At 45.5% G+C, this 27,402-nt stretch overlaps 1 protein-coding gene across 1 annotated transcript in view; it reads right to left on the bottom strand.

The window, feature by feature from the left end:
* Nucleotides 1–2,206: 2,206 nt before the first annotated feature.
* LOC125092150 (A-kinase anchor protein 17B-like) overlaps nucleotides 2,207–27,402 on the bottom strand; it is a 28,714-nt gene continuing 3,518 nt past the window's right edge. The window contains exons 3-7 of the mRNA XM_047716500.1: nucleotides 24,277–24,381; nucleotides 11,864–12,632; nucleotides 10,107–10,234; nucleotides 8,380–8,647; nucleotides 2,207–6,599 (exon numbers count right to left, since the gene is read on the bottom strand). Coding sequence (XP_047572456.1) covers nucleotides 4,986–6,599; nucleotides 8,380–8,647; nucleotides 10,107–10,234; nucleotides 11,864–12,616 — 2,763 coding nt within the window. The 5' untranslated portion in view covers nucleotides 12,617–12,632; nucleotides 24,277–24,381 and the 3' untranslated portion in view covers nucleotides 2,207–4,985. The remainder of the gene's footprint in view (nucleotides 6,600–8,379; nucleotides 8,648–10,106; nucleotides 10,235–11,863; nucleotides 12,633–24,276; nucleotides 24,382–27,402) is intronic.

Genomic DNA, 27,402 nt, shown 5'->3' with positions numbered 1-27,402 from the left:
CTTGTCCTGTTAAGAAACGGTGAACTGAGATGCCTGGGTGGCTCAGTCATTAAGTGTCTGCCTTCGGCTCAGGTCCTGATCCCAGGGTCCTGGGATGGTGCTGCGCTGGGCTCCCTGCTCAGCGGGGAGCCTGCCTCGCCCTCTGCCCCTCCCCTCCACGTGCAGGCTCTCAAGTAAATAAATATTTTTTAAAAACAGTGAGTTGAGATTAGCTAAACTGCACTCATAAAAATGTGCAAACTGTCATTTTTAAGAAGTTAGTGAATTTATTTTTGTGACTTGTCAATCTCTGCCCCTTAAATCAGAACTTTCTAAACTCAAAGCCACCTCTTCCTTGAGGTCCATAGCAAGGTTATCAAGGGCTAACTTTACTAAGGACATTAAAAGTGCCTTGGCAGGTTTGGCTGTTTCTGTTTTCAGATACCATCTGATCAGGAAGGCATTCGGAAATTCTTATATGCTAGCAAAGTTAATTCGCCTCCTGTCAAAAGGTCAGATTTGCGTATGCAGTTCGTTGTGTCAGCACAACTTCTCAGAATATTAGTGTTTTGCCATTCTAATGTTCAAATCGGCAGAGTTTTTTTTTTTTTTTTAAAGATTTGTTTATTTGAGAGAGAGAAAAGGCACACAAGCAGGGGGAGAGCAGAGGCAGAGGCAGGCTCCCTGCTGAGCAGAAAGCCAGATGTAGGACTCCATCCCAAGACTCTGAGATCATGACCTGAGCTGAAGACATCCCTCCATCGAGTTTTCTTACAAGGGGATATACTCCAACCCGGAGAGGGCTCGCAGCTTTCTGCTTTTTATGTTCCCGAACTGTTGCCTCTTTCTGTTTTTAAAAGGGCCCTGTCCCCACCCCCACTAGGTTTCATTCAACAAATCAAGTTGCCCATTTCGTGCCAAGTACCCTGTTACACCGTGTGCTTCGGGGGGAGGGGTGGAAGACAGAAGCTGGGCCACCTTGCAGCCTGAAATCTCATTCAGATGCGAAGATTGGGCTACTCCTTTTTCTGAGTTAAAACAGGTTTGATGCCAAGAGGAAACCATCCAGAGCCTGGTTAAAGCTTCGATCTCAAATAGCCCAACTCCCCGCCATTCAGAGTGAAATCAACATTGTATCGATTACACGTAAAACGATATTACAGTAAGGCAGGACTTGGGTCTAAAAACTTTTCAAATCTAGCCGGCATATTGAGAAACCACATTACATAAAAGGCGCCATTTAAGATGGGGGGGCGTGGTGGTTACAGGCACCCAGCCAGCGGGGGTGGTGGCAGGTGAACCCCACGGGTTTGTTCCCCTACTTCTATCCAGCCCCCCCCCCACAGAGGCACTGTGTTCTCTCCATGGTTTGCATACCTCCCAAATCTGGCTGTGCATGCCACATTCACCTTACTACCTCAGAGGGCCAAAGAGGCTAATCCAAGATCTAGAACAAGCATCAGGACAGCCCTTGCTGTTTTGGAGAGCGCTCTGCGACCATCCTGCCCTCCCCGCCAACAAGGACCCTTTCAGCTGTAAGGGAACCAGATGGAACTAAGGTACAGCCTTTCTTATAGAACACCAGGAGGCAGCTTGCTGTGCACTTCACGTCAAAACGCAGTAACTCTGGACTGATCAGGGACCAAGCAGTGAAACCCTTAGCTTCTCCGACTAGAACCCCCGCCCCACCCCACACCTTCGCTGACATCAGGAGACTGTAGAACTCGAACACCTCCACCAGGTGCTACAGGGGTGAAGGGAAAGGCCACTGGGCCCATTTCGCTGCCTTCTAAGATTATGGATGAAACTTTTGCCGAAGGGAGTATAGTCTTCAGTCCAAATACTGTTATTTCAATTTATCCAAAATGAAGATAAAACCGTGATCTCCAGGTGCATGAGCTCTGACATAGTCCGTTCCCAGACCTCGGCATCGCGGAGGGAAAAGTCATGTAGAGGCCATATCAAAACCGGATGTGTGTGTCTATTTTCATGGAAAATGCTGGAGATGTGGAACATCCTAGCCAGCGTGCGTGGCAAATGAACAGGCTCTAGTCACCTTGACCATTTTATTTTTAATATATCTGAAAATTAAATATGTACTATTTCTCTAACAATGCAAATGAGACAAAGGGTTGGCATCAGGAGTGCAAAGCAGCTTACTACAAGTAGAAACTCACCCCCCACCCCATGGAATTATTAGCATTTATTTAAAACGTTTTAGACAGTCTCGCAACAAATAAAAATACATTTATTTGGTTCTTACTTTCAAAATTACCAGGTTATGTGGCTTTCTACCTGAGAAATTCAAACAAATTGAACAAAAAGACATCAACAGGTTTTTAGTTTTCTTGAAGCGCTATTAGCAGCACATACAAGGGAAACACAAGAAAACACCTATTTAAAAAGACAGAGTTTAAAGTTCAGGCCCTTACTTACTTAATAGGTCATAGAAAAAAGATGAGAAAATACTCTTGCACCACTTAAAGAACAGCACAATGAAGAAGAACAATGTTAATTAATAGAAAGTGATCACAATATTTTCGGTTCTATTTCATTTCTTACTAAGCCACTCATTCCACTGAAAAGTACAGGATAAATTGTTCTCTTCCTCATTTAAGGCCTACACACACACACACACACACACACACACACACAAGGTTTATTCAAATCTAAAACGCATTACCACAAGACATATAAAAATCCAAAGTTGTACAGAACGTAAACATGAAACCAGTATTTTTACTTACTTCTAGCCCCATGATGGTATTTAGCAAACAAACAAAACCAAACAAAATATTAGATAGAAGTGACTTAGCACCGGTTCTATTATCGCCCCCCCCAAAAAAATTGCACATGCTGTATTCCGTAATTTATTTTTTTTTTTATGTCTGGTTACTGAGAAGCAAATTGTTTTCATGCCCAAAAATCTCTGTAAAGAAAAATTATTGAATGGCAGAAGAAATGAAGATTTGTTTTCAAAACAAGCACAACTGCTTTCCATTACAAACTCATAATGTTCTTTGTTTCAGTGGCATGAAACATGAAAAAAAATAAGGAACAAGGGTCTCACCAGAGGAGAAAAAAATACCTAGTTACGAAAAGTTGTCTGACAAAACACAAGCTCTTAGCACTTTAAAAGGCTACTCTGGGCAACAGTACTTTGAACATTAACAGTCCTTGCTAGTCCTCAGAGGAGAAAAGGCACTCACCCCACGAGCCATTTTTTCAGATGTGACAAGCCAAGCCTAGTGGTGATGGTAGAGTCACTAGCTTGAAGTGGAACTGAACACGAGGAAGCCCACAAATCATTCGTTGGTTACTGTCTCGTTAATAATAAGCATGACCTGCTACGTTACATTCATTTTTTTCGAACTTCTGCATGAACTAGCATATCTCTATTAAATGCAATTAGAAGAGATCAATGAAACAACGTGCGGTTCTTACTTTCAGTGAATTAGAAGATCGCGTGGCCCCTTCAGCTATCAGGCTGCTCAAGGGGCTGGTTCTGAGCACAGGACGTGCCTCGTCATTCAGGGCAACCCCACTGACCGGCATCCCACCCTTGGCCCTAATGGCTGGTACTTTTCTACAGAACGTCAAGTTAAGACTGAAACGAACCACGCCCTATGAAAACGTGGCCCTCCACTACTTCTGTGAATGGAAATCTCCTCCTGCCGCAGCGAGTCTAACCTCATTGATTCTTCCACTGCCGAGTCAGGTATAAGCTTTCTTGGGAAAAAAAAAAAAAAAAGAAGGTCATCTACTGCCTCTGGGGTCCTAAATCCTATATAAGGCAGAAGGAATCAGCCGAGCTTTCAATAGAACATGCGCTGCAGTAAGATGTAAGTCTTTACGAATCTATAAAATATCTCCACTTAAAAACATATTCAAGAAGTCCAAAACCAATAGGTAAAAAGATAAATTGCTTCTGTTAAGAGATTACAAATCCTACACACATACCGATTTTTTCCCCAGCTAGAAAACTAGGGCTTTGCCCTTGACTCCTCCTAACTCCATGGCATTACAGAGGATCGAGGAGGCACTTGTTCGTGTTTGATAAGAGTCAGTTTGGGGATAGTCAGTGGCTTTTTACAAACTGATGTCACCCAACCCTGAGTGAAAGGATTACAGAACCTGAAATGGATTACTGCCATGTCCCAGCTTCCGAAGAGACATTCATGGCACCCCGGGATCTTTCCATCTTGCCTTTTGCGAATCCCACTGGTTATTTTGCTTCAATGCTCTTGCTTTCCTAGGATGGAATGACATAGGATGCTTCTAAAAACAGCTCTGTGAATGGTCCGCTATCTGTTTAAGCCTCAAGAGACAATCCGAGGCCCTTTCCATGGATTGTTCCGAGTTTTGTTTCACAAAGGACAATTCTTTAGAGTACTGTGAACACACTGATGAAATTAATTCCTCCTGGTGGGCGGTCATGAAACCATCGGTGTCACAAACGAGTCTGTGATGTGTCCTAGCTGTCATGTCTTCTGCTACCTGCCATTATGTCTGGATAAAAGGAAAGTTTTGTGGCCGCACCTAGCTTTTCTGGCCAAATCCAAGCATGTATGAAAAGATCCTAGTTCAGCTGCCGTTGGCCCCTTTGAAGGTAACTGACACTAAATGATGGTGTTCTAACAGCTAGAGAGCCGCAAGGGGGCTACTGACTCCACGCCATGTTCATTTGCTTTCTGGCTGGCACCGGTCTCAGGTTGCAGCCGAACTGGAGGAAAGTCTGTCCTTGGATCAAGCTGTACAGGCATGTGGTTTTACCAATCCTTGGTATCTGGAGGTTTCTTATTTCCAAAGTTTGCCAACACACCTGCAGTCATTTATGCTTTATATTTTGGCGAGGGAAACAAGGTTTTGCCTTTGACCTTGCCCAAACTTTTAAGTGCTGCTCTCTTGCTCTGTAGTTCCTAACTACATTAGCTGTATTTGGTTTTAAGTGTTCTATCCTGCACATTGTTTGCTAAGAATGAGGGTGTTTCTGATCTACAAGGCCTTTAAAACATCTGAAAATACAAAGAACTAGCGTAGCCATTTCCAAAATAGCTTCCATAGTTGAGGTGCTCCTGACTGTCATGTCTAATATAATAATTACCAGAATTCAGCATGGGATCTCTAGAACGCTCATGTCTTTTAAACCTTCTGACCTCCTGGTTATATTCTGACTTCCACGGGGTCTCTCTTCTTTGGGGCAAATTCCCCATGTAGAAAACGTGACCACTTTTTGCTGATGCTACGGGCACACGAGCGGACCTGTAGTTTGCCTGCCAGCCAGATGTGCTGTCGCCGAGCCTCCTCCTCTTCCTTGTGATGTAGTCTAACAGACCTCCAGGACCCGATCCGCCGAGCAAGTATTTGGGGACTGCTGTTGCCCTCCTTTTGGCGGTGCTCTTCTCATCCCTAATGGAATGGTTTTTGCCCTCAAGCCACGAACATCTCCGTTCATACTTGGACCTCTCGCCTGGTTTCCCTAGCTTGGGTTTGGAGGAGCTATGCTCCCCATGGCGGCTCCACTTTGAATACAAGGCCTGCGGACTTGCCCTAATTTCTCGATCACTAGTGGTGAGGTCGTCATCATCAAGAGATCTTTTTTCTGGGGAGCTATCATATGTGGCCACAGACCTCTCTTCCTCCTCTTTGTTTACACTAAGGGTTTCACTGAAGCATTCGGAATCACTACTGATTTCCTCTAAGAAATCTGTCAACTCCAGATCTAAGTCGGCTGACCTCCTAGGTGAGGAAACTTGGCTGTGACTTGGGGAGTTAGAATCTCTGAGCTGGTGAGCTTGCATCTTTTCTAACAGATGGCTCTTTCCATCAGCTGGGGACAGGTGATCACCAGCACCACCGGCTGTGTCCTTACAATGATTTGTCAACTCCTCGGTACATTCTTTGGCATAATCCACTTTTCCTCTCTTTTGTGGTTTAAGCTCAGGATCCTGAGTACAAACCTCTTCTTGAACCCATTCTCTTGCTGCCAGGTTTTGCATTTGGCTCGGACTGGTGGAGTGATGCTTCCGTTTTCTCAGATTGATCTGAAACCCATCTCCCTTAGCACAGACAGCCCTCTGCCACTGACATGGGCTTGCTAGATGACTTGGTTCTAGGCAGATGCGGGCATACTCTGGAGTTTGATAATAGTTTAATAGGTAATCAATAAATTCATCTGTTTCATAGATCTTCTGTTTCTTGCCATGGCCTGGCTCAGATAATCTAGAAGCATTGGATTTGTTAGAACTGCACTGGTCTTCCCCCTCAAGAGACTGATCTTGAATCATCACATTCTGCAAAGAATTCTGGTCAGAGACCAAACTGTGACCATAGCCCTCGGTTAATAATTTTCCAGTTCTCTCTTTTCTAGCTGAGTATCTTATTTTTTTTCTCCCAAGGTGGTGGGAAGATTTACGTAAGTGAGCCCTAGTTCTTTTCTTCATTTTTTGTTTTCCTTTATTGTCTGACTTGGCAACCTGATATTTTGGCATTTCCTCCTGATTTTGAAGATACTGGGTATTTAACTCTTCTTGCTTCAGCATTTCCAGCGTGTTCCCTGGAGCCTGGTTCACTTTGGGGCTTGCATCATCTACCCACTGTGGGTTAAACTGTGTGGATCCCTTTAAAGAGAAAGGTCAAAAATCTCAACATGAAAAACCTCACAGTGCAACAATCTCAAAGAAGACGGGGCTTTCTGGCATGGTTCCGAAGAGGTTTCTAACATATAAGGTAGATCCAAATTAGGAACGATATTGCCCAGAGGAAAGAGGAGGTACGGGATTCGATCTCTCAGACGAACGTGAGCTGTGTTTCTGAGGTCTGTGTGCATGATTTACGTACCTTCAAAGCACATGACCACTTTTTTTTAAATCTGTTCACAAACTGGTGAGGACTTCTGGTTCCAGGTCTTAGGCTAGGGGCTGGGGATAGTGAGAGGAATAAGAAATACTCTACAGCCTTCCCAGAAAATCCTAGAACAGGAAATGTGTGTCTCAAAGGGAATCAGCTGGCTTACAAGAGAGCCTGCCTGTTTGTCAGCCCAGTCTCTTCCCATGGGTTAGCTGGAAAGGATGTCCCTGAGCTGGCCCCTCTTCTTCTGCTTCAGTTGGAAGAGAGGCCGCAGGTAGAAAGTGTGGCCATGGCAATGGGTCTGCCTATGCTGTCTGCTCTGCAGAACCGCAGGCAGGTAAAAGGTGGCCCACGGGCCCCACCCCACTGGGAGCAATCACACCGTGCTCTCGCTGACACAGGGGCGCACCTTGGGACAGTGCCTACCCGTGACCCGGGATTTGAACCTGGGGGCTGTGTCATCAATGTCAGTCCCCATCAATGGGAGGCAAGAGTTAGTTAGGCACCACATACATTTAAGGAGACAAATTCATAGAAAGGAGTCACCCTGGGTGACTTGGATGGCTCAGTTGGTTAAGCATCTGCCTTTAGCTGAGGTCATGATCCCCAGGGTCCTGGGATCTAGTCCCACATTGGGCTCCCTGCTCAGCGGGGAGTCTGCTTCTCCCTCTGACCTCTCCCCTCTCATGCCCTCTCTCTCTCTCTCTCTCTCAAATAAATAAATAAAATCTTTTAAAAAATGGTTTAAGTGGCCAATTTAAAGAAAGAAAGAAAGAAAGATAGAAAGAAAGAAGTCACCCCCAGAGGCCATTACAGTAAATTAAAAGATCCAGTGAGACTTATTGTGAGTGTAAATGTGAAATTCTTCTGACCCTGACTTCACTAAGTCTGGCTGTCCACACTCATGAGAGAAAGGCCGGAAATGCTGATAGCCACTAAGTCCCTCTATCTGATCCTGATGTCACTTACTCTGCATATTTGAAAACCCTGAAGATGCATTTTTAAATGAACCGCCTGGGAACCTTTCTGGCCTTTCCTCCAGGCCATCTGCGGAGTCTGATTATCTTTAGGAGGTCAGTAAAGTGGGGCAAAACAAACAAACAAACAACAATAAAAAAAAAAAACAACAACCCTGAAACTCCAAAAATGGAAACTCTCCAAACCAAACAAATTGCTCTGTGATGTCAGAAATTCCTTAGCAAATAGTTGAAGACCAGACTAACGGGAGCTCGCTACACAAAGGTCTCTGTCCAAGGCTCTTCCTTCCCATCCAGACCCCTTGCAGATGAATGGACAAGTCGAGTTAATGGAAGACTCCTACCAACCCCACACCCATGCCATCCGTTCCCCACCCCTCCCCGGGGCATGAGGGACCTAGAAGGATAGATTCACTAGCTATCCTGCTCTGGGATGCACCGTCCCAAGACCACAGGGCTGAGACAGCCTGTTGAAGACAAACCCCAAAGAAGGCAAACGATCTTACACGGAGTCAATTTCAAATGGGCCACAGCGTCAGCGTCAAAGTGTGTCTCTAAGCGATCAGGTACCTACCAACAGTGAAGATGGACGGAGCAAGAGCCTTACAGCAATTTTCCTCAAGAGTACCCGCAGCAGCCGGAGGGCCTCCACCCGCCTCTGGGCCAGCAGGTACTTCCTCTCCTCCCACTCCTCTGAAGAGTCGGGCTCCCGGGCGCTGTCCACGGGGGCTCTGGCCTTGGGTTTCCTGTGCCGGCGTCTGTCTCTCTCTTTCGGGCCTCGTCTCCTCACCCTGCCCTTCTTCCTCTTTTCCTGGGCTCTCCTTTCCTCCTCTTTTCTTTTTCTGGACAACAATTAAGAGTCAGTCATTCAGAAGGCATGGATTAGGCACCGGCTCTCCTTCAGCTCCTTCCCCACTGTTGCAGGGAGGGTGGATGGGTTAGGTTTCCCGGAATCACACAGTGCTAACCCCGGGGTCTGACATGGACAACTTAGGGACTAAGACACCATGGGCGCATCAGTCAAAGGGGAAGGACCCAAAACTGAGCTGGTCAGTTAGAAGCATGTACAGGAGAGAGTATATGAAAAGAAGGCTACAGAATTCAAAGAAGGGGTTTCTCGAAGTCCCCACTTTGTCAGACCACCAGCAGTCCAGCTTGTGGATTTAGCCATCACAGCCGTCATTTCATTTCTCTTGAGATCAAAAAGCTTCCATGGAGTTGACTTTCTATAGACTTAATAAAGGAATAATAAAGGGAAGTCAAGGTACTCAGAAACTCTCACGGCTGAGTACTGGTCCTTGGTACCTATGACCTAACACAGGACCTGGCATGGAAGAATATGGGCTGTTGTCCCAAAAATTCAACTGTTTTGCTTGGGCCCTTATGAACCGTGGCGAAGGGGAAGGAAGGGACAATTACCTGAGTGAGGACTTCGCCAGAAGCTAGAAGATTATCTCAACTACATGTTTAGTCTGGAAATTTGGGAGAAGAGTTGCCTTGACCGGGCTCAAACTCTGGCCGAGTTTCACAGACATGATCTCAAGCAACTCCTATTCACCCCACCAGCCAAAAAAAATGAAAGGCACACGGAAGGGGACTCTTTATCTCCTTTTTTGAATAACTATAATTTACACGAAAGACTGAAAGAATAAACACGTGAGGGGAAGGGCCAAGAGGCCAAACTGGTTTTGAGAGCCCATTTGTACTTCTTGGCAAACCTTTGGCAATCCAATTGCCCTTTCTAGGCTCAAGTCCCTAAATTAGAAAACAAGGATAAGCTCAAAGAAATCAACATGGAGGCTCCTCAAATTCACCAAAAGAACTTAAGCCAATAAGAAACAGAAGGCCAAGAAATCCATGCCTTCCCGCTGAGGGGCTGGTTTGACTGTCGACCATTTTGTGGAAGAAAATCTCTCCCCAACCTAAAAAGTTTTTTTTTTTTTCCATTTTAAATTAATAGGCAAGGTAAACTTGGGCAAATTGGGGGTGAACAGGTCAACTTTTTAATTGGGTGGGCTAGGATTTTCACTGTAAAAGCCGGGATCCCTTTATTTATTTTTTTAAATCATTTCTTCCCAGGTATCTTGATCTAGCTCGTTACCTATTGTCCCTGAGAAGTTGTTTTTTTAAGTTTCTCGTCTTTCAACCACATTTTGGTCTTGTAACAGCACAGCCGGAAGACTGTACCAATTCTGGCCACTCCCACCTCAATGTCACCCATCTGAGGCAGCCATTCACCCGAAGGGATAAGCCCACACGTCAGAAGTGAAAACCCCCCTTGGTCAACGTCAGTCGCCTCACCTTGCAGCCTCTTCCTCATCTCGCTTTACTTTTTTCCTTTCTTCCTCCAGCTCTTGTAACTTCAGCCTTTCTTGATTTCTCCTCCTGATAGCCCCTTCGCTGAAATGTTTGGTTGTGTCAAACATAACCTGTGCACAAAACAATTCAGACTCTCATTAGGAAAGTCTGCCCAGGGCCTGGGTGTTGTCCCAGGCCAGCAAGATAAAACCAGTGTGTACTGAAGAATTCAAAACTCGATGAATTCAAAATGTCCTCTTCCAGGGACGCCTGGGTGGCTCAGTTGGTTAAGCAGCTGCCTTCGGCTCAGGTCATGATCCCAGCGTCCTGGGATCGAGTCCCACATCGGGCTCCTTGCTTGGCAGGGAGCCTGCTTCTCCCTCTGCCTCTGCCTGCCACTCTATCTGCCTGTGCTTACTCTCGCTTCTCTCTCTATGACAAATAAATAAATAAAATCTTTAAAAAAAAATGTCCTCTTCCCATTACTGTTCTGCTGTTTCCTGGGGACCTGCCCAACAGCCCTGTGGGTTCTAGAACCGTCTTTGGCAGAACCTTTCAGGAGCTCTCACATGGCCCCATCACCGAGTCATTATGGGCACAGGCTGTGAGGGATGTGAATTAATTACCTCGGGCTTGTTATAAAAATCAACTGAGTTCAGGTATTTTAGTCACCAGAGACAAAAAAAGGGCAATAAATAAATAAATAAATAAATAAATTTAAATGTCGGGGGTGGGGGTAGAGGAAGGATTGGGGAAGCAAAGATTCAAGAGAACTGACCTACTGGGATCTGAGATTGGACTGTAGTGATTACTGAGCTACTTTGCAAATCCCCAAAATAAAGTAAAAGTCCTCTCAAGGCACTCCAAGAGAATTTGCTTGAAAAATAAAAGGAGGTAAAAATAGCCCTTTAAATGTGCACAAGAAGGCTAAACACCAAATTCACAATCATAGCTACCTCTGTGGGGAGGGAGGGAGATGGTATCGAATGTAACAGGGGATGTTTTCCGGCCAGTGGGTACCTGGGTGGTCACCAGAGCATGTGTTTTATCTTTTGTCTGGCTGAATAGCTCATAATTTAAAAAAAGATATATTTTAACATAAGTAGTTTCACACATCTCACACACAAACAGACACACACGCACACGTAGGAAGCTATTGAAGGCAAAAGTCCAAATTCATGCTCAAGGCTAAGTGAGAGAATAAGGAATGTTTAGCCACATCTTTTCCTCTGCTGGAGTAAGAGGTCACAAAGGAGATGGGGTGGCCTGACTGGAGAGACAGGACGATCTCAAAAGGAAAGGATCCCAGTTTCCTGAGCTTATGTTCCAGCAATTCACCTGACAGACATTCCTGAAAATGCAACCTGTTGCCCCCAAGAGTAAAGGGGGGTAAACTGCTCTCCTGTGGGGTCAAACTGCATGGATCCTCCCTCTCTCAGCAACTCAGGTGGAACAAGCCTAGGAGATAGCTCCATAAGGGTCAGAAGAATTCCTCAGCGCCCCAGGAAGTTGGCACAGAGCCCCACAGAACCAACCCTTCCAAACCACAGTCGGCAGAAGAATGTCCACATCAGGATTAGTTTTCTTCTTAAACATCCGTTTCTGAATGACAACACAGATCTCTACATCAGCCATCGCTCAGAGCCTAATGGGGCGGGGGGGGGGGGGTCTAAGGAAATTTGTTCTAGAGGCTTCCTTCCAGCTTTTGCTCGGGACCACCTGAACAGTAGGAAATGAAAGAAATCCTGGCTCCTTCTTACCTTGATGTTACAGGCCAGAGCTTTCCCATCATCTCCTTTCAGCATCAGCTTCATCCCTCGAAGGGACTCCATGGCTTTCGCGAAGTCCGTTGACTCCTGGTACTGTACGAAGGCCTCAAATGTCTGCAAGCCGAAGCTGAAACCCCCGAAGTTTCCACCGGTCATCACTTCCCTGTAGGGGTCCAGCATAGGGATGTCCACATTCTTGATCTTTCCAAAGCTCTCAAAAACCACCCGAAGGATCTCTTCACAGGGCTTCTCCCCGCTGGAACCTTTGGGCGCAAACCATTTGCAGGGCAAGCCAGCAAAATAGATAGAATCTGGGCTCTTATCCTGGTCCTGCTCTTCGGCCCCATCGCTCACCGAGGCCTCCTTTTCCCTGGGGAAGCGTTCCCACTCTCCCTGGGCATCTGTAGCCACGACTTTTAAGTCCGTTTTCAAGCCATTCAACTTGATGATCTTCCCGTGTAACTTGGCCTTCAAGATCTGAACCAGACTGCGCGTCTCGGCCTCGCCCTCGAATCGGATGAAGTCCTTTGTGCTCTTGGAGAGCCGAACGGTGGTGAACTGGTCAGGGCAAATCAGGCTCTTCAGCTGGTCCAGAACTTCCCAATTGGAGAAAGGCCTCGTCGGCTCTGAGCTTTCTGGGAGCAAGACATTGATCATCAGTTTTGCGATGGGCTTGAGGTAGAGGTGCTGAGCGGCACACAGCTCCGTGGCCTCGGAGTTATCGTACACCACGGTGACCGTCATGGTAGCCCCCGGAAACCTGAGAGGGCCAAAGAGAACATTTTCATACAGATGGTGCAAAACACGGACTTGGATCTTGAATGGTACTAGCACTCCCGGCCTTCCGCTCACTCAGTAAGGGAAAGAGTACTCTGGGGAGAACTGAGACAATAGCATCCGTTTGCTTACTGGGTTTCAGAACTTTCCAAGAGTTTCCATATAAAGTGGACTCTTGAACAGTACGGGGGCAAGGGGCATCCACCCCCCACCCCTGTGCAGTCCAAAATCCATGTATAACTTGTGACTCCCCCCAAAACTTAACTCCTAATAGCCTGCTATGGACCAGAAGCCTTACCAGCCACTGGGTATGTTACACGCATGCTATTCGGTATTCTTACAATGAAGTAAGAGAGAGAAAAGAACATGTTTTGGGGGGGTTTTTTCCTAAAGATTTTATTTATTTATTTGAGAGAGAGAGTGTGAGAGAGAATGAGCATGAGAAGTGGGAGGGTCAGCGAGGAAAAGCAGACTCCCTGCCGAGCAGGGAGCCCAATATGGGACTCGATCCCGGGACTCCAGGATCATGACCCAAGCCGAAGGCAGTCGCTTAACCAACTAAGCCACCCAGGCATCCCAGAAAAGAACATGTTATTAAGAAAACCATAAGGAAACGCAAGAAAAATGGGGGTGCCTGGCTGGCTTTGTCGGTGGAGTGTGTCACTCTTGACCTCAGTGTCGTGAGTTTGAACCCCACGTTGGGGGTAGAGATCACTTTTTTAAAAAAATCATAAGGAAAAATACATTTACACCATTGTATTTATCGAAAAAAAAAAAAACACATATAAGTGGACCCATGCAGTTCAAACTCATGCTGTTTCCAAGGATCAACTGTACTGAGGTTCAGCTTCCTTCACTGAAAAATAGAGATTCTAGGATTTCCAAGAGGGTTTGTTGAGCAAGTATATGTGAAATCCTTAGAATAGCACCTGGCACACAGGAATTTCTCAATAAACACAAGCTATGTTGGTTATTTATTCGTGGCAATAGTCTCGCTTTATCTCATCTGATTCGTGAAGCAACCTGTGAGTGGGCACTGTCATGCCTGTTTTTACAGATGGGGAAATTCACACAGATTCCGGAAAATGAAATGACTTGCCCACACATTGAGACCGCAGGATGCCAAGCCTGTTGAGTGACTGCTCTCAAAGGCAGAATCCCATAAGAACTGGCTGGGGGTGCTACAGAAACAGGGCATTCACGAACACACACCTGACTTTGCATTCTAGGTCGTACGTGGACACAACGGCTCGGATGCCTCCAGTCTATTGACATGAACTAAACTGAACTCTAAGTTCAAGTACAGGAGAGACAACCTCCTCTAATGAGTGACCAAATGAATTTGCCCTCTATTCTGGGACTGGAAAACCTTCCAAACATGAGTGCTACCTGGCATTTCCTATTAACAAACTTTCTCAAGCTGCCCCGAGGTGAGTAAGATCCCTAATACTGGGAATTGAGGATTTCTGCTCCTATTTGCTGACTTCAAAGAGCACTTCCCAATAAAGGAGTTCTTCCTAAAGTGTATACATTCGGAGTCCATATAACCCGACCTTCTCACTAATGTCAACTTCAGAGAGGTTTAAACTCAAACATATGCGGGTAGCTGATGGAAATTCTAACACAAAATTTACTATTAAATCTTAGTTAACTTTATAGGTGCATAATTTTTAAAATTTTTTAATTTAAATTCAATTTAGTTCATATATAGTGTATTATTAGTTTCAGGGGTAGAATTTAGTGATTCATCAGTTGCATATAATAATCCATTTACAAAATAACTGTCCATAAAGGACAAGCCATATCAATTTCCTTGAGTTTGTATAAGCTGGTTTTTTTTAAAGGCCTCCAAAGGCTGTATCTAAGATACTAAGGTACTAAGAATTCTTATAATAGCAACACTGAACTGGGATGTTATGAAAACAAGCATGTTTTCTTTCTCCAAAAACATTATCAAAATAGCAAAACGAAGAAGAAAATTCAGTTAGTTTGCTGCAATTTGCAACCTAAATAAGAGTTAACGCTAAGCTCCTTTAGGAGAAAAATTAATTTGATATCCAACTACGATATATTGAACTCCAAAATTTATCTATAGTCAATAGGTATTTGCTTATACAACCTAATTTAAAGCAACGGCTTTTTTTTTAAAAAAGATTTTATTTATTTATTTGAGAGAGGGAAAGTGAGAGAGCCAAGAGATAGGGGAGGGCCAGAGGGAGAAGCAGAGTCCCCTGCTGAAAGACTAGACCCTGGGACCCCGGGATCATGACCCGGAGCCAAAGGCAGACACTTAACCGACTGAGCCACCCAGGCGCCCTTAAAGCAACAGCTTTTAAAAAAACATTCCAGAAAAAAATAAACACAAAGTAGTTGACCACTTCAAAGTAACCAGGTTTGTCATGCTCTTCCCACTTATTCCAGCGCTATTGCCTCTGTGTTAAACATCTCAAAATGTTTCCTTTCGGATGGATTTCAAAGTCTGGTTTACGTCTTTTAAATAGTCTTGATGGATGTCAATTTGGAAATTCTTTTTTCATGGCTTTGATATTTAGAAATTATCAACAATTACCTAGAATCAAGAATGTTGCATAAAATGGGTAACTATAAAAAGCAAACGGATTTTCTGGGCACCTGGGTGGCTCAGTCAATCAAGCATCTTTCTTTGGCTCAGGTCATGAACCCGGAGTCTCCGGATCAAGTCCCACGTCCGGCTCCCCGCTCAGCAGGGAGTCTGCTTCTCCCTCTGATCTTCCCCCCTCTCCTGATTTCTCTCTCTCTCTCTCAAATAAATAAATAAAATCTTAAAAAAAATGATTTTCTTAATTGCCTTATAACCACCCCCCCTTAAAAGGAGATTCTAATAAAGGCTCTAATTCTTTCTTTTTTAATTTGTTCATACATCGTTGAATGAGTTTAGAGCTTTGAAAGATGACACCTCTGAAGGACAACATTCATTTGGATGTCACGGTAGAACAGTTACAAAAATAATCCCAGGTTACCACCCAGCCCTATAGCCACACTCTGCAATGTGACTTCAAGTCATCGCTGCTGAGAGATAAAATCTAATTCCCCCCAGGTTTTGAATGTAAGTTGGCTTTCCCCACACACACACCACTAGAATGTGGCAAAAGTGACAAAACGCCAGTTCTAGGCCTAGGTCTCAAGCGGCCCTTAATCTCCTGGAACCCTGCCATGCCAGGAGCACATGCCTGAGCTGGCCTGCTGGAGGATTCTGGACCAAATGGAAAAGAGCCCCCTGGTGGCTGATGAGACATCCTCATCAAGCCAGACCCTGGCCAACCCACCACCTGACCATGAACCCCTGAGCGAACCCAATAGTCCAGCCAACCTATAGACCTGGGAGAAATAATAAATCACTATTATTTAAGCCACTAAGTTTGGGGCTGGTTTGTTACACAATAGCTAACTGATACAAACATCTAGCTCTTAATTAATTAATTTCAAGATACACAATTCCACTTAATAGTTTTTACACAAATGAATACAAATAATAAAAACCAATTTCTGGGAGAGTTTTGGGGAGAAAAACACAGGCACTTTCATGTCTTGCTTGAGATAATGTACATCATTCTTTCCTAGAATAATTTAGCAAAACAAACCAAGACTCATAAAAAGGCTCATCTCCTCGGATCAAGAAACCTGCTCTAGAAACTCATCCTAGAGAAATAATCAAAAATAAGAAAAAAACATGGGGTGCCTGGCTGGCTTAGTAGGTCAAGCGTGTGACTCTAGATCTCAGGGGTATGATTTCAAGCCCCATGTTGGGCATGGAGCCTACTTTAAAAAACAAAATGCTCAAAGCTAAAAAAAAAAAAAAAATGCTGGGACCCCTGGGTGGCTCAGTGTGTTAAAGCCTCTGCCTTCGGCTCAGGTCATGATCCCAGGGTTCTGGGATTGAGCCCCGCATCGGGCTCCTTGCTCGGCGGGGAGCCTGCTTCTCTCGCTGGCTCGGCCTGCCTCTCTGCCTGCTTGTGTGTACTCTCTCTCTCTCTCTCTCTCTGGCAAATAAATAAAATCTTTAAAAAAAAATGCTCAAAGCTGCTTATTACAGTGTCATTTGGATATAATTTTGTCCAAACCATGTATATATGGGAATAAAGTCCAGAAATTGTTATGACTTTTTGTATAGTAGTTTTAATAAAACGTTCTGCTAATGTAATCCAACTTTCAACTGATGCGTTTTTAGTCACTCATTTCAAAGTATAAATGGATCTTATTTAAAAAGTTCTTCTGCTTCAGGGGCACCTGGGTAGCTCAGTTGTTGAGCGGCTGCCTTCAGCTCAGGTCATGATCCCAGGATCCTGGGATCGAGCCCCACATCGGGCTCCCTGCTCTTCGGGGATTCTGCTTCTCCCTCTCCCACTCCCCACTTGTATTCCCTCTCTCACTGTCTCTTTCTGTCAAATAAATAAATAAAATCTTTTAAAAAATAAAAATAAAAAGTTCTTCTGCTTAAAATTAAATTCACAAAGACTACTAAAAATCATCACTTTTGAGATTTACTGTATGCCTCATGTCCCTCACAAGGGTGATTTCTACAGACTAAAGCAAGTGTCTATATTTTAGCCAGATGTCTCCATTCTCCTGCAATGTCAAAAAGGCTCTTATCAAATTTGGAGAGAAATGAGTCAAATTCTATGGCAGGTGTAGATGAGCTCTCCTTGGGATGAGAAAACAAAGAACCAATCACCATGGAAAGTCAACATTTGGCAGTCACTAGCAGAGGAGGCCTCGGCAAGAAGACAGGAGCAGCCAGACACGTCGGAGTGAAGAAAGGGGGTTAGTCAATGGTATTAACTATTCCTAAGAGGCCAAGTAAGATGAGAATAGAGAAACATCCACTGAATTTTTTTAAATTTATTTTTAAGTAGTCCCTACACCCAACGTGGGACTCGAACTCACAACCCTGAGATCAAGGGCCACATGCTCCACCGACTGAGCTGGCCAGGTACCCCAAGAAGTGTCCACTGAATTTTGCAGCATAGAGGCTGTAATTTGGGCAAAAACCCAAATTATAGTAAGTTGAAGTTTTAAAAAGAAGTAGAGAAGCAGGGAGAGTGTGTGGATTATGATTTTAGGAAATGGAGCAAGAGTGCCTGGCTGGCTTAGTCAGAAGAGCATGGGACTCTTGATCTCGGGGTTGTGAGTTCAAGCCCCACATTGGGCAGAGAGCTCACTATTTAAAAAAAAAAAAAGGGAAAAAAGAAGGAGAGAGAAAGAAAGGGGGCAATATTAGGAGCATGTTATAGGGTCAGTTGAGGCTTTAAGGATCAGGGGATATACTGTATGAGAAAGTGATTTGGATTGTAACTTGCTATGTACATGTAAAGAGAAATCCAGAAAGAAGATGGCCAGGGACACAGCCCTGGGGAGCACCCTCATTTAGAGAGTGGGGAAAGAGACTCAGAGGTGTTCAGCTCAAGACAGATGAGCATGTCTTCTGCTCTATGTGCTTCCTTGGTGCTGGGGTTTTAAGAAGGATTGTCTGACCTCAAGCACTTTATGGTCTGTTGCTATGTTTCACAAAATACAGTCGTGTGAATCACCTGCATCCAAATAGGCTTGTCTTTTTTTTTTTAATTTATTTATTTGACAGAGAGACAGCAAGAGCAGGAATGCAAGCAAGGGGAGTAGGAGAGGGAGAAGCAGGCTTCCCACCGAGACAGGAGCCCAATGCGGGGCTTGATCCCAGGACCCTGAGATCATGACCTGAGCCAAAGGCAGACGCTTAATGACTGAGCCACCCAGGGCCCCCCAGATAGGCTTGTCTTAAATAAAAATTCCAGGGTCTCGCCTCAGGCCTCCTGAGTCAGAATTTTGGGGGATGATGCCAAGAATTGGAAATACTGTTCTAGAAATGTTTTGTTTATGAAGGGTCTTACCATAATTTCTAGAACCACTCCTCTCGTGGAGGGTCTGGGTTATTTTCACTTTGTTTCTCTTGTGGACACTGCCAGCGTGAACGCTGAGGTAGTACCCAGCATAGGGATAAGACTGTGGGTTCCAGAACAGCACTGCTGGGATTTAAGCCCAACTCTTATCACTTACTAGCTCTGTGATTCGGGGCAAACTGTGTAAGTCCTCTATACTTCGGTGTGTTCATTTTAGTATAAGTACCACAATCACAGCGTGTAATTTAGCTGATGCAAGGACTAATTGTAATGTGCTTAAAATGGTGCCTGGCACACAGTAAGCACTTAATAAATATGGGCCATTATTATTATTATTATTATTAATACGTATCTTTGTGAATCTAGAGTCAGACTTCCATTAACTATTGCCCTAGGATAAAATCCCAGGATGGCTGGGCGCCTGGGTGGCTCAGTGGGTTAAGCCGCTGCCTTCGGCTCAGGTCATGATCTCGAGGTCCTGGGATCGAGTCCCGCATCGGGCTCTCTGCTCAGCAGGGAGCCTGCTTCCCTCTCTCTCTCTCTCTCTGCCTGCCTCTCCGTCTACTTGTGATCTCTCTCTGTCAAAAAAAAAAAAAATCCCAGGATGGGATGACAGCATACGTTCCTTGGTGACAGACGGGGACAATACTTGTTGTGGTGAGCACTGAGTAACATAGAAAAGTGGTGAATCGATATGTTGTATACCTGAAGCTAATATAGCATGGTATGTTAATCACACTACAATTAAAAACTTGTAGAATATATATAGAGAGCGAGAACACGTGCGCATGCAGGGTGGGGGGGTGGAGGGGTGCGACCAGGTGGTGCAGTCAGTTAAGTGTCTGACTCTTGATTTCAGCGCTCAGGTCATGATCTCAGGGTCATGAGATCGAGCCCCGTATCAGGCTCCACACTGGGTGTGGCACCTGTTTGAGATTCTCTCTCTCCCTCTCCCTCTGCGCCCATCTCTCAACTATAGATATATCTATATAGGACCTAGTCTGTACCAAGAAGTAGGCTTTTTATGTATGTCATGGATTCAATGGCTTCAATGCTATAGTGATGTCACTGGCAACTTCTGACAGATCACTAAAAATTAACTAGACAGTGCCTAGCTTATAGGTGCCCAATAATTCCTGTTGTGATGCTTTTTCCTTAAGGAGACCTCAGCCAAAAACTAACAAAAAACAAAGGGAGAAGAGGAGGATTGCCACCATGAAGACAAGAAGGAGAGACAGAGGGAGGAGGAAGAAGGAGAAGGGAGAAGAAGAGGGAAGAAAGAAGAAAGGAAGAAAGGGAGGGAGGACTACTTCTGTACTTCCTAACATGGAAGGATGCCAATGATACTTATTACAGGGAAAAACTAAAAGCAGGTTACAAGACTGGGAGCCTAGGTGGTTCAGTCGGTGAAGCGTCTGCCTTCCGCTCAGGTCATGGTCCCGGGATCCTGGGATGGAGTCCCGTGAGGAGTCTGCTCCTCCCTCTGCCCCTCCCCCTGCTTGTGCTCTTTCTCTCAAATAAATAAACGAAATCTTAAAAAAAAAACAATTTGCAGGATAATAATGTACAATGTGATCTTGATTTTTAAAAGTAATATAATAAAGTAATGAAATATCAGTACACATGCATGGGTGTGTCCATGCCTTCTACACATAAAGTCTGTGAAGAGGGACATCCCATTGTGAACACTATTTCCCCTGGGAAATGAACTAACAATAGAGGAAAGGAATGGGTTTGCCCTTTACACTCCGTACACTTATTGCTTTGATTTTGCGGTACTTGCAAAAAGCATGTGTTCATTTTGTATTAAAGCTGTTTTGTGTTTTGGGTTTTTAAAAAAAATTTTAAGTAGGTTCCATACCCCATGTGGGGCTTGAACTCACAACCCTGAGATTAAGAGTCACATGCTCTACTGACTGAGCCAGCCCAGTGCCCACGGCTAATATTAAAATTGTTTATGAAAAAGAGGAAACTCACATGATGATAAACAATTAAAAGTAAGCAGTTCACAGCTGCTGATCTAAACTTGCCCAGAAAGGATCAAAACAGTCATGAAACAGCATCTCCCTTCTCCAGTCGGAGACACCCCTCCATCTGCCATCACCGGAAAGGCCCACAGGCACCTGCACCCACAACCAAAGTCTATGTGGGTTATGACCGAAGCCTGGAAGATTAGAACATCGGATAACGAGGAAGCACTTGGCCATGTTTCATAACATAACACACTGCACTTGTACCAAAACACTTTGATGAGTTTTGACCTAGGTTCACAAACCTACGGAACCATCACCACAATCAAGACAGTGAAAATGCTCGCCAACCCCCAGTAGTTCCTCGTGCCCCTTCGTAAACCTTCCCCTGCCCCCAGCAACCACTGATCTGGCTGCAGAATGTTTAAGTCACAACTGGCTTATTTTAGAGCAAAAGCACACGGATGTTTCTGGAAAACATTCAGAGTTACATGTAGCACTCAACTAACAGATGCTTTCTTCGAAGTCATGATAGTTTCTCAACTCCAAGTTTCAATGTGCCAAGTCCCTGAATCTAGTTAAAACTGCAGAGGGCCCATGGGTGCTGGGGGGCTGGGGTCGCTGAGTGATGCGCAGGAAGGAGGCCACTTGCTAGGCTGAGCAAGGGTGCTGTATGCAACTGACGAATCCCTAAATTCTACTCCTGAAACTAATAATATACTGTATGTTAACTAAATTGAATTTAAATTTAAAAATGTTTTAAAAAGCTGTACAGGGCCCTACTTTGCTCTTGAAAAATAGATCTAAGAAGGCTTATGCTTTCCCCCATACAAACCCTGTCTTTGACCCTGTTTAAACCAAATAAACATTCAGAAGACAATCTGTTCTAAATGAGATAATTATTTAGTAGAATAAATAGAATATAGCTCTATACTATATGCATATTTATACACAGGAATATAACTATATCTAATTAAAATAGATGGAATCACTGAGATCAAGTTGTTAGGCCATGACAAAATTGGTTCTCTAGCACAACCTAATTGGCTTTAAATTACCCTTTCATATATCTGTGCTTCCACTGACAGTGATGGTAGAATTCACTGACAATTTTCCCATCATTTTCACCCATCACTGTCAGCAGCCCGGATCACTTTATTCGACAAAGGTTTGAGAGCTTTGTATCAACCAAGCCCTGATGGCAAGGAACGCCATAATTAGGCCTCCACAGATTTTGAAAGCTGAATTTTAATAGTAATTTTAACTCTTCTCACATTCCCTTGTGTTCCACCATGACCTCCCCAATCTCCCCCTCTACCCCATCCCATGCCCACACCTTTCTTCTAGTCCTGTGATTAAAAGCAACACTTCTGGGGCACCTGGGTGGCTCAGTGGGGTAAAGCCTCTGCCTTCGGCTCAGGTCATGATCTCAGGGTCCTGGGATCGAGCCCCGCATCAGGCTCTCTGCTCAGAAGGGAGCCTGCTTCCTCCTCTCTCTCTCTCTGCCTGATTCTCTGCCTACCTGTGATCTCTCTCTGTCAAATAAATAAATAAAATCTAAAAAAAAATAAATAAAAGCAACACTTCTGAGGAAGCTTACTCTTTAACAGCTTTGCAGGGTCAAACAAGAGCTCCTCCAACCTTCAAAAATGATAGTCATTCAGTAACGTTTACACAGTATGCATTCCAGCCGTATCTTGTGTACACAGGCATTTCACTCAACCTGCTCCCAATGCCAGAATGTTTCTAGCAGATTCGCAGAGAAAAAGACTGCTTTCTCTAGTCACCCGTCTGCCTCATCCTCCTTGTCTCCATACCTAGTGGCAAAACTGACCAAACAGCATAGGATAAGAGAATAGAAAAAAGAAACTGGTCTTGAGATGTCTCCACAAGTGTAAAAAGGTTCTTTTGACCAACAGTGAATATTAGAGAAATTCTGCCAGGTCTGCATCCAAAGCCACTCTGACACCTTCTTTCTCTTCAGAAGATACTCAGAGAGAGTCCTCTGTTCTGCCTCAGGCTTTTTTTTTTTTTTAAGATTTTTATTCATTTTATTTGACAGAAAGAGAGATAGCGAGAGAGGGAACACAAGAAGGGGGAGTGGGAGAGGGAGAAGCAGGCTCCCCACTGAGCAGAGAGCCCCACGCAGGGCTCGATCTCAGGACCCCAAGATCATGACCTGAGCCAAAGGCAGACGCTTAACGACTGAGCCACCCAGGCGCCCCATGTCTTGGGGCTTCTAGATCAGAAGTATAACTTTACAACCTTAAAAGCATTTCAATCATAAGCTAAGGATGTGTCATTCACCCTCTCTTGCTTTTCCTCATGCTCATAAATATTTGCTATCAGAGTGCTAGAAAGGCCGCGTCAACGAGGCGTGCTTTTTTAAAAACAGTGGGGGGGGGGAAGGAAATGGACAATCTGCACAACTGCATATCCTCTTTCTGTTTCCTTCCAGGCCTCTGAACTTTAAAGTTAGTCATTTTGAACACATGTAAGATGGATAAGATTATATCAATGTATTTATAGTCAGTGGGGCAGCCAAAATGTATTCAGGTCAAAGCCTCCTGGACACTTTCCAGTTTCCCAGCCAGTACAGAATCACAGGGACTCCTGAACAAAGAGAAATATTCCCTAGCTCTCTAGTCAAGAGGTCACGGATAAACATTCATGTGTCTGACGCATCATTAACCCAAACCACAATTTTCAAACTGAGGCTGACCGTATGCTCTGATCTTGACATAATCAAAGATCACATCATTAAAATGAGTGGCACTCAGTGTCGCAATAGCAGAAACAGAGACCACACAGGGTCCATCAAATGACTGCAAATCAAGATGGTCCCAGAGGGCTTAGAGGGGCACTGGGGGCTTTGGGGACAGACAGAAAGGGACTTCTGGGGACCCACAGCCACGTAGCAATGATAAATTAGTGATGACAACAGGATTCTGGAGTCCTGCTGAGGGAGACTCTCAACAAAGATCTGCTCTAAGGGAGAGTTCAGTTGGAACATTTTTTTAAATTATTAAGTTTCAGGTATATGACCCTGTCATTTGACATCTGTTCGCACTACAAAGTGACGGCTCCCAAAAATCTTATTACCATCCATCACCCTACACTTGGCCCCCTGTACCCCTTTTGCTCCTCTCCCATCCGCCTTCCCCTCTCGTAACCGCTCATCTGTTCTCCGTATCTAGGAATTTGGTTTTGCTTTGTTTTATTCTGCTTGTCTTCATGTGGCTTGGTTTTTAGATTCGACTTATAAGTGGTATCAAAGGGTATTTGTCTTTCTCCTTTTGACTTATTTCACTGAGCATAATATCCTCCAGGTCCATCCACGTTGTTAAAAATGGCAAGATCTCATTCTTTTTTATGGCTGAGTAGTATTCCTGTGTGTGTGTGTGTGTGTGTGTGTGTGTGTGTGTGTGTGTGTGCATGTGCATGTACATGCACATGAGTCTCTCCTGCTATCCCGTGACAGGCACGGGACAGGTTTTGCCTATCCCGTGCGTCTCATGACATCACCAGTGTTTTCCTTCTCCGGGTTACCCTTCCCATCTGAAAATGACCAGCAAAATCCCCGCCCGCCCGTCGCCCCCTACAGGGGAAAAGCAAGCCTTACATAGGACGGGGCTTTGCACAACTGAGCAATTCCTGAGAGCTGCAGTTATCTCCCAACCTTTTCATAATCCCAAGGCGAACTTATTTGACCACAAGTCCTACAGAAGACAATATTCCCCCATACCTTCTGGTGGAAATGTGATCAAGGAAGGACCGACTGGAGAAGCCACAGTTCGTGGGAACTCATCACGGTAGCCTGCTACGTCGTGGCGTCTGAACCGCGGGGACACTGTCAGAGAGAAAGGGGAATGGAGTCAAAAGCAGGTGAAATGGTCTGAAAGAATAAGGCACCTGGATTTTGACGACTTTGGGCACAGAGAGCACTGAGATTTACAGCTGCGCTTACAGACCATCACGATCTCGCTTTTGTACCTGTTTAATAGCAACATGGTCAATGTGCTTCTCCTTTTCCACGGCCACCACAAATTTCCGTGGAAATTCTATACAGGGAGAAGCTCTATATGGAAGTACTGGAGAGACTTGCTGTGTATTTGGTTAGCTAATTCCCCATCTCTGGGGATTTGCATTTTCCAATTATTCCTTTTTTTTTAAGATTTTAATTATTTATTTGACAGAGACACAGCAAGAGAGGGAACACAAGCAAGGAGAGTGGGGGAGGGAGAAGCAGACTCCCCACTGAGCAGGGAGCCCGATGCAGGGCTTGATCCCAGGACCCTGGGATCATGACCTGAACTGAAGGCAGTTGCTTAACCAACTGAGCCACCCGGGCGCCCCCCAATTATTCTTTTTGACTGAAAGAGCACTCCTTCCGAAGGGGTACCACTGCTACTTAATTCTACCGCCATGGGAAAGGGGACCACTACGAACTTCTTTGTTCACGTCTCTTAACACATCGTTTCCTCAAAACATGTCACCACGTCGAAGGGCATGAATGGGCTTACATAGCTCATGACAGATTGGCCAACTGATCCTGTGAAAGATGATGGCACTTTATCGTGACATCAGCAGTATTAAAGGGCCCACCTGAAATGACTTGAGTTTGCACTTCATTTTTTATGCTTTTAAATAGAAATCAAAGGTTGGATCCCAGCCCATGTTGATAATCCACAGCCTGTTCTATGTCCCCAAGCTGAAGGTCCCATTCACCTCCCAAGCTAATAAGTACAACAGAACTCTTAAGTTCCATGGCCCCACAATCTGCTCTCTGCCCTCGCTTGCCTCCCCCCACCGACCCAGTGATTCCCATGTCCCTAACCAGAGCCACCCTCCTCCCAGGCGCTCAGGTTCGAGACCAGGAGCTATCCCTCCCTTCCCCTCACATTCGACCTTTGAGCTGAGTCCTCCTGACTCCAGCTTTGCCACATTCCAAGGCCACATCCACCACTGTAGCTGCCCCCACACCCAGCTGGGGTGCAAGCCCGCACCATCTGGAATGTGGCTTACTGCCACAGCCTCCCAACTAGTCTCTCCTGCTATCCCGCCCCCACAGAGTCTCTGCTAAGTGACAGGTAAAATGATTTTTTTTTTAAACCTCAAATCAGATCATGTCACTCTGTTCAAAACCCTCCAATGGCTTCTCATCATGCTCCGAACACCATTCAAACTGCTTACCCTCAAAAGCCAGGCCCTGCTCACTTGCTTCTACTCACTTTGTACCCTTCTCCTCCACTGCTCTGGATCTCTGGCTTAAACATCACCTCCTCAGAGAAGCCTTCCCTGAGCACTATCTTAAATAGCCCAGCCCCCCTGCCTCACCCCCAACCCCGATGGAGCATAGCACCCATCTTATTTCCACTGTAACAGCGACAGGCTCAAGCATCACGTGTGCTTGTTAACGTGGCCTGTCGCATGCACCTGCCCAGCCCTTATCCCCAGTCTGGAATTTCCCTGAGGGCGGGGACGGCATTGGTCTGGGTCACCAGCTCATCTTCAGAGCCTAGAACCATGTCTGGGGTTCTGGCACGTGGCGGGAACTTCGTAAGGCTAACGGTTACCTCGGAGACGAGGCACGTCTGCTACATTTCAATGGTGTTACTTCTGTATTGAAAATACCAATGACAGCGCCTAGAGCTGAACAGCGAAATGCTCCTTCGGGCTTCTGGAGCTCTTCATGGTCATCAGGGAACGAATGTCGTCAAGAGCCACCCAGTGGACCTCCGGAGCAACTACTCCGTTGAAGACCCTTTGGTGGGGGGGGGGGGCTGTGGGGAGGAGTCACCCCCAAAGAACGGAGTCTGGAGAAAAAAAGAAATGAAGACAAACCGGAACATGAGGAATAAAATGGCCAGTGCCATGACACGCAGAGGATACTTCTGGGCCACAGGGAAGTGAAAAGGGTGTGAATATCCTTTCACGCGAAAGGGGTGTCGGAGGCCCCAGGAATATGCTTCTACGCTTTTCCAAAGGGCTAGTACCGCCCGCTTCAAGATCGCTGGACGCGTGTAGCAACAGGGGGTTGTACAGGTTGTCCCAGGAGCTGGAAGACGGAAGGACACCGCTGCCACGTGGTCAGCTGGGGGCCAGAGGTGCTAAGCGTCCTCCGCACAATGAAGAGCCCGCCACCCAAACGCCAGGGTGGGGAAACGGCTTATGCCTGTCCCTCCAGCACGCAGGGAGCACCCTCAGGGACTTGGGGATTAACATGCTGAACACACTAGTCTCTAGGTCATTGTTCCTGACTTGTTTTTCTCCCCCTGAACTCTTTTTACCATTTCCACCTACCCGCTCTACCCACCAGGTAGGCAGCAGAAAGAAAACCTGAGCTCAAGTGAAGGATGAGAACGGGAACAGCAAGGCCTGCCGAAATGTCTCCTTGGGGCCCTCGCATCATGGGCTTCAAAGCCCCAGCCCATTACCCTTGTGGGTAATGTTCAGGCCCTGGCCAGCAGACCAGACCGTCCCCAATGACACCGACCTCCCTATGTGGGAGCCTTTATTCCCATTCCAGAGTCGGCTCTACTACATGTCCAGTGATTAGTAAGACCAGAAGCTTACCTTGAATCAGTCTTCCTGAGCGGGGGCCTGTTTCCCTAGAGCAGTGGTCTGGGGCCCACAGAGGTGGGGGGGGCAGGTGTCCCAGGACTGGGCCCAGCTGAGGGAGTCTGCCACGTACAGCTCTGCCCCCTGCAGCTAGAACGTGGATCAAGCCTTCTGATATTTCTTTTTTTTTTTTTTTAAGATTTTATTTATTCATTTGACAGACAGATCACAAGTAGGCAGAGGCAGGCAGAGAGAGAGGTGGGGAGGCAGGCTCCCTGCCGAGCAGAGAGCCCGATACGGGCCTCGATCC

Source organism: Lutra lutra, chromosome X (assembly GCF_902655055.1).
Source record: "Lutra lutra chromosome X, mLutLut1.2, whole genome shotgun sequence".
Lineage (NCBI taxonomy): Eukaryota > Metazoa > Chordata > Mammalia > Carnivora > Mustelidae > Lutra > Lutra lutra.
The sequence above is the reverse complement of the archived record's forward strand: the minus strand, read 5'-3'. Positions and strand labels throughout refer to the sequence as shown.